Here is a 7,690-nt window from a genome sequence, read left to right on the forward strand (position 1 = left end):
AAGAAAAAAATTAATGTTTTTTTTTTTGGTGTTTTAGGGAAAGGTCTACAGGGTAGATCAGACTGGTAGAGATCCGCCTGTTTACAGCCTCCCAAGAGCTGGGATTACAGGCACGCACCTCCAAGCCCAGTCTCAGTTGCCATCTCAGCGGGCCTCAGGGACATGCCCTTCATGGCAGGCCCAGGGATCAGACCCCCAGCCCCTGCGTGCTTTAATCTGCTGAGCTGTCTCTCCGGCCCTGCGCTTAACTTTTGAAAAACAATCCCTATTGGTATGAGGGAGGCAAGTGAGGATTAGAACGTTCACCATCACTGAATGGAATCAATGCTGTCCACTGGCTCAATGGAGTCTTTACTTCTCATTCAACTTTTAACAGGCAGCCAACCTATCTAGTGACATTTGGTTTTGCGTCCTTTTGAGGATTGTGCAGAAACTTGGCATTGCATTGTCATTAAACAGATTCATTGCTTGTACTGATAAAACCTTATTGGAGTGGTGCTTTCCTACAAAATTTTGTACTGTTTCCCAAATTTATACATCCCCTTAATCTCCTTTGAAGTTCTCTATAAAGGAGATCTCCATAACCTGTTCCTGATGGGGGATAATCTTATACAATTCCACAGCAAGAGAGACATAGAAAAGAATACTGGCTTAGCTGTGATCTTGTGATATTTGGCATCACACACTACTTGTATTAGAAGACATCCCTTGTTTATCAAATTAAAATTTATTAGAAATGTTTGTCTTGCTGAACACTCGACAAGTTATTTGCAGTTCAGGATTTTACTGTCCTTGATAATCATATTGACTGTTACGTATTCACAAGGGCGTACCAGTTTTTTGAGAATATTTCTAAATATAAAAAGTTTTTTGAAACCAGTCTAGGTAGCACTTAGTTATAATCCTAGTATTCAGAGGCTAAGGCTGAGTCGGGAGGATTGCTATGAGTTTGAGGCCATCCTGGACTCAGTAGTGAGTTGAAGTTCAGCCTGAGCTACGCAGCAAGACCATGTCCTACTGAAAAAATCAGGAGAAAAAAATGCCAAAAAACAAAGCTTACTGAAATAGTATGTTGTGTAGTGGTGGAAGCAACCTCTGATTTTTACCTTGTGTGTTGATTGCTTCATCTGTTCTCCTTGGTTTAATCTTGTATTTTGTGCCTGATGGCACTAGGAATAGTAGCCTACACTACTTATGCACTAAAATGTACTAGGCTTGTAGGAGGCTCTTCATCTAAGTATCATCCAACTTTGCCCAGTAACACATTTCTTTAATGTGATAGATAATTGTATTTAATTCTTTTTAAGTGATATATAAGGAAATTACTGTACAAATAGCCCCCCCCCTTTTTTTTTAAAGTCAGACTCTCACTGTATAGCCTAGGCTGGTCCTGAACTTGCAGTAATCTTGCCTTAACCTCAAATACCTTTTTTCATATTGGTTTCCTTATTGAACTATATTTAATTAATTATTTATTTTTTTGGTATGTGTGTGGCCAGCTCAGCCCACCAGGGGGCGGGGCTGGCTGGCATATGGTGCTGGGGGATTGAACCGCGGTCCCTGTGTTTTTTTTTGTCTTCAAATTTTATTTTATTTTTTTAATGGTTAATATGGCGAATTCTTTTTTTTTTCCAACCAAATTGGTAGGACAGTTTCTTTCTTTTTTTTTTTTTTTTTTTTTTTTTTCAAAGTTTTTTTTATAAAAATATAGCAATGAGACAGTTGTCCCTGTGTTTTGCTTGGCTTAGCTTGTTCTAAGTAGGTGCTTTAGACCACTGAGCCATCTCACCAGCTGAACTATAGAAATACAAGGATATGTTGATCTTTGTGTGTAACTTTGCTGGATTTATTAGCTCAAGTAGCTTTCTTGTAAGGTTTTGTTTTCTAAGCCATTCGGTAAGAGTATATTTGCTGTTTTACTATTTACATTATGTTAAGGTTATATGTGGTTTTTAGTATCTTAGCACTGAATTTTTATGAAGTTGTTTTCCTAGGATTACTTGTCATTTATGTTTTCTTTTTGGTTAGATGCTATTCCTACGTTAGTCGTACGTAGTGTTTGGAACTAATTTTGTTGGAAGTTTATTTTTATTTTTATTTATTTTATTTTGCGGAACTGGGGATTGAACTCAGGCCTTGCGCTTGCCAGGGAAGCACTTATTCCACTGAGCCATCTCCCCAGCCCTTGGAACTAATTTTGAATTGGTCCAGTTTGGTTAGTCATGGGCCTTTTTGTGTGTGTGTGTGTTCGATGATAATACTGAGTATTGGACCCAGGATCTGTCTACAGAATTACTTCCCCAATTCTTTTCAGACGAGAGCTTGCAGAGTTACACAAGTGATGCCAATTTGTCTTAGGATGACTAGCATTGGAATTACGTATGGGCGAGTGCCTCTGTGCCTGCCTCTTTCATTACTTGCTTTAGCAGATGTTACTGTTTTCTACATTGAGGGCAGGTCGTTAGCTAATTTTTCTGCCTGTTTTAATGTGCCTGAAAACATTTTTAATGGGGTTTACAGTTTATCTCACTAATAGTTGCGTATATTTTTCAGATGGGTAGAATAGGCAGTCTGAAGCCAAAAATGCTCTAAAATCTAAGACTTTTGGTTTCTCTCACTTGACACGAAGAGTGAAAAATTGCCTACTTGATATTATGAGCTATTTTAGCCAAAATATAGGTGCTTTAAAAGTAGTATATATAATTAACTAAGTTGACAGTATTGTGCAAAATATAAGAATTTTCTGTTTAGGGCTGGGGAGATAGCTCTGCAGTCTAAGCACCTGCCTGGCAAGCTCAAGAAAACCCAGGTTCAAACCCTGGTACCACATGTTGTACAGGCCCAGAACCCTGGGTCTACCATGTTGGCGAATGAAACTAGGCATGATGGTGCAGGCCCATAATCCCATCCTTGGAGAGACTGAGGAAGGAGGATCACTACAAGTCCAATCTGTAGCAAGACCCTGTACCAAATAAAAAGATTTAATAGTACTTTAGTTGTTCTGTTTTTTTTCTTTTGTGGTACCAGGGATTGAACTTGGCCCCTTGTGCTTGCCAAGCAGGTACTTGGGCCACTAGGCTATCTCCCTGACTCCAAAAAAGATTTTAAAAAATTAAAAGAAAAAAACAGTTGTGTTCAGACTTGAGTTCTGTCTCAACAATGTTATTATGTACTGTATATGCAAATATTCTAAAAATCTGAAGTATTTCTGGTCCCAAATATTTAGGTACTCAACTTATTCCTATACATTTTTTTTCATACTACCTTAATGCAATTTGGTATATGTTGCTGAAGTGAACACTGCAACTTGGGAATATATCTAATTTTCTCATTTATTTTTTGTGATTGGGGATTGAAGTTGTGTTTTTGTCGCTGAACTATATCCCTGGCCCTGATTTTAAAAGTGTTCTGTATTACACATTATCTATTTCATTGAACTTTGTTTTGTGCTCTTGAATTTTGGGTGTATACATACAGTTCATTTTGGTCTTAAGTTCAGTTTCCTAAGACAACATTTGTTGTAACACATAACAGGTTTGTTTTGTAATTTATCTCCCCTTTAAACTTTGAAATCCTCAGAACGTATGTTGAGTAAATAAATGAATAAAAATAGTGCCTGTATTTTGTTTCTTTCTTTTTTTTTTTTTTTTTTTTTTGTGGAACTGGGGATTGAACTCAGGCCCTTGCGCTTGCCAGGGAAGTGTTTTTTCCACTGAGCCATCTCCCCGGCCCTTCTATTTTGTTTCTTGAAGGTCAATAATTTTTTTTAACAGTAGCAAAGTTTTATTAAAGGTAGGAAAAGACACAGGATCTGTGGAGTAAGTTTGGGCCAACTAAAAGTAGGACAAGAAGCATACCTTATGGAATGAGTGTGTGCTTCCATGCAAGAGAGAACAGTGGCCTTATCAATAATTTCTTGGTGATTTTTCTCTTGCTTTAGACCTTGCATCGAAGTGGGAGTTTCATCAATTCTTTGCTACAGCTAGAAGAACTGGGATTTCGTAGTGGAACACCCATGATCAAAAAAATAGCTTTTATTGCTTGGAAAAGCTTAATAGATAATTTTGCTTTAAATCCAGGTATGTAAATAATTGAGCACTTTTTTTTTTTCTTTTTACCTTTTTTTCTATAATTTCATTGACAAATAGCAATGAGACAACTTCAAATCAAATTGGTAGGACAGTTTCAGTAATTAATACATTGCATACTCTCTTCCTAGTGGTTATTTGCTGTACAAGATGCAGACATATCCTATTTGCAAACACTATTACAACAAATCCCTCTATTCATTAAGAGAATGTAACTATATATCTATCCTAACCATTTTGAATACACAGATACAAAATGGACACTCATTTATATATCCCCTTTTTTGTTTAGTTCCATCATTTGAATCTTATAGATGTGTTAACTCAGCAAAATATTCTAAAAGAGTTCAGTAATCCATAATAATATTGGGTCTTCCACTTGACTGGCAATGTCAGAAATTGTTGACCAGAGTCCCCTACAGCTCAGCATAACATAGCTTTACTTCTTGTCCTTCGTTTTTATACTTTTCTGCTGGATGGTTAGGACCAAGGTAAAGCAAGACCTATGCAACAAGAGTTGTAGCTTTTGGGTCTGATAAGGTCAGTGAAATCCCCTCAGGATTTATTCTGAGATCCTGTACCTCAGATTGTATATCCTTTGTTAGTGTCAGCCATGTGGATGAGTCATGGCCATTGCTTGGCCAGTGTGCTCCCCATGAAAGCCTGAGAGAATGTTTTCACTCCATGTGACTCTCCTTAGGCACACTACACATCATTGATCACTTTCCTCTTTGGCCCCATAATCTCCTTGATAAGAAAATTTGGGACACTATGGAGTTACATGACATTACAGTACAAGATCTCATATGTCCAGAGTCTTCCAAACTCTTGATTACAGGCTTGTGCTACCATGCCCCAGTCTCAATTGCTGTCTCTGTGTGCCTGGGGGTGGGGCTGGCATGCCTGGGGGTTGAACCCCGACCCCTGTGCCTGCAGGTGCTTTAATCCGATGAGCTATTTGGCTGGCCCTTGTTTTAAGTTATTTGAAAAACTGAACAAAGTGGAAAATAACTTGTGGTTTTCTAGCACCACACTGAGAACTTTGCTGCTGCCTTTTCTAGTAGTGCTAGCAATTGAACCCAGGTTGCACCCTAGGCATGCATTCTTAACCACTGAGCCACATCCTCAACCAGAAGGACAGAGAAGTTGTAAGAAATACTGGTGCAAGGGCTGGTGAGATGGCTCAGTGGTCTAAAGCACCTACTTAGAACAAACTTAGCAGAGCATAGGGACCGCGTTCAATCCCCCAGCGCCACATGCCAGCCAGCCCCGCCCCCTGGTGGGCTGAGCTGGCCACACACACACAAACACATAAATAAAATATTTAAAAAAAAAAAGACCAGGGAGATAGCTAGCTCAGTGGAATAAGTGCTTGCCTAGCAAGTGCAAGGTCCTGAGTTCAATCCCTGGTACCACCAAAATAAAAGAAATACTGGTGCAAGTCAGTCCATTAAATACATGGTTTAAATGATGTTTTAGGGTCCTTTTGAAATTTTGTTGACATGATACTTCATAGACCATCTCTTAATTTTGTGTATCCACCAGTCCTACTTGTGTAGTATACATGTGTAAATATTTTTGTTTGAGGAATTAGATTCACTTGCATGCTGAATTTTTAATGCTCTAATATTAAGGTAGGAATTAAAGTGAATTTGCTTAGATTTCTAAAATATAATCACTGTCCTAAATAGTAATTTTTTTTTTTTTTTTTTGGCGGAACCGGGGATTGAACTCGGGCCCTTGTGCTTGCCAGGGAAGCACTTACTCTACTGAGCCATCTATCCAGCTCCCAAAATAGTAATGTTTGATAGAATAAGTTACTATTTCAGAGATGCTATGCACCCACCCCCCTTTTTAAAGTAATTGTTCTTGAATCCAGGCCTCTCACATAATAAGCTGTCATTTCTCTGAGTCATCCCAATTCCTCATCCTTGCCTCATTTTTTTGTGGTACTGGAATTTGCACCCAGGGTCACTTTACCACTGAGCTGCATGTTCACACATTTTTATTTTGAATTAAGGTCTGGCTAAATTGTGCCGTCTGGCCTCGAAACTTTTTGGGTTCTTTTTTGAGACAGGATTTTACTATGTAGCCCATGCTGGCCTCAAACTCATTATGTAGCCTGGGCTGGCCTCATGGATTGATTGATCCTCTTGCCTTAAGTCTCCTGAGTGCTGGGATTGATTACAGGTGTGTACCACCATGCCTGGTTCTCATGGCCTCTCACTTTTAATACTCTTGTCTGAGCCTTCTGTGTATGTAAAATTACAGGGATGTGCAGCAGTGTTGGGTGCATCCATCTTTCATTTGTCATGTAGAGTTAGAAAGTAAAGCAGTTTCTCTGAGTTTTGGAATTTTGCACTGGATAGTTTGTTGCTAGGGACTTTTGTGTGTTTTAATAAGTTTGGGCAGCATCCTTGATTTCAGTCCACTGATAGTATCATCACTCTACTGCTCAATGACCAAAAATACAGACATTGCCAAATGTCCCATGGTGGGGAAATCATCCCTGCCTGACACACAGAATCTAATAACCACTCCTATTGAGGGTTCTGGTGTAGCTGTATTGGAGTTTGTCAAACTTTTGGGTAGAGTAAGAATAAACTTTTTTAAAAAAAGTTTTATTTGTGTGTGTGTGTGTGTGTGTGTGTGTCCGTCCGTGTGTGTCCGTGTCCAGCTTAGCCCACCAGGGGGCGGGGCTGGCTGGCATGTGGTGCTGGGGGATTGAACCACAGTGCTTTGCTAAGCTTGTTCTAAGTAGGTGCTTTAGACCGCTGAGCCATCTCACCAGCCCCAAGAATAAACTTTTAAAAGGAGATTTGCATAGTTCATTTTAAAAATTTTTGACTCTTAAATCATTTTATTTATGTGCTTATTTTCTTTTAAGATATATTGTGTAGTGCAAAAAGACTCAAGTTGTTAATGCAGCCTTTGAGTTCCATCCATGTGAGAACAGAAACTCTAGCATTAACAAAACTAGAAGTCTGGTGGTATTTGCTGATGAGACTTGGACCTCATCTCCCTGCCAATTTTGAACAGGTAATGTTCTAAGTGCTGTGACACATGTGAGTTTATAAGAAAATTATTTTAGTCTTTTAATTCTTGTAAATATAGTCTTAATTCTTGTAAATGCTGTCTTTTAGTTTTATTTCTGCCATGTATCTGGGGACCACAGTATGTGAAACGTCTTTTTCTTGCTCAGAATGAGTTCACTTTCTGCAAAGGGTATTCTCCAGTGGAGTGAACTGAAGGCCCAGTAACCTTTTCACATCTGCAAACAGTATTATAGAAAGGATTGTATTTGATCTCTGACCTTGTGCTTGGCAGGCAGGCACTTAAGCCACTGGGCCATCTCCCCAGCCCTGAAAGGATTGTACTTTTCAAGGATTGGTACCAAAGGTTTTAGGACTCAGTTAACATTAGAAAAATAGCAGTGAAGTGTTAAACTGGGTATAGTTGTTGGTTCAGCTTTTTTGTTCCTTTACTAGGCTATTTAATTCCATTGAGTTTTTTTTTTTTTTTTTTGGTAGAAATGATTTTTTTTCTTGTATATTTTAATCTATTTTAACATTTAGATACTAATTTAATCCTGGCACTTTTTT

General features: G+C 38.6%; 1 protein-coding gene across 3 annotated transcripts in view; it reads left to right on the plus strand.

Moving 5' to 3' along the window:
- The window catches only part of Rif1 (replication timing regulatory factor 1), a 93,249-nt gene that overhangs the window by 30,605 nt on the left and 54,954 nt on the right, over positions 1-7,690 (plus strand). For 2 of the 3 annotated variants that reach the window (XM_023721342.1, XM_023721343.1), the window contains exons 2-3: positions 3,941-4,079; positions 6,976-7,127. In XM_023721342.1, coding sequence (XP_023577110.1) covers positions 3,941-4,079; positions 6,976-7,127 — 291 coding nt within the window. Of the gene's footprint in view, positions 1-698; positions 739-3,940; positions 4,080-6,975; positions 7,128-7,690 lie in introns of all 3 variants that reach the window. The other variant, XM_023721344.1, reaches the window with a different exon arrangement.

The sequence above is a fragment of the Octodon degus genome, unplaced genomic scaffold, assembly GCF_000260255.1.
Source record: "Octodon degus isolate 3935 unplaced genomic scaffold, OctDeg1.0 scaffold00082, whole genome shotgun sequence".
NCBI classification, from domain to species: Eukaryota; Metazoa; Chordata; class Mammalia; order Rodentia; family Octodontidae; genus Octodon; species Octodon degus.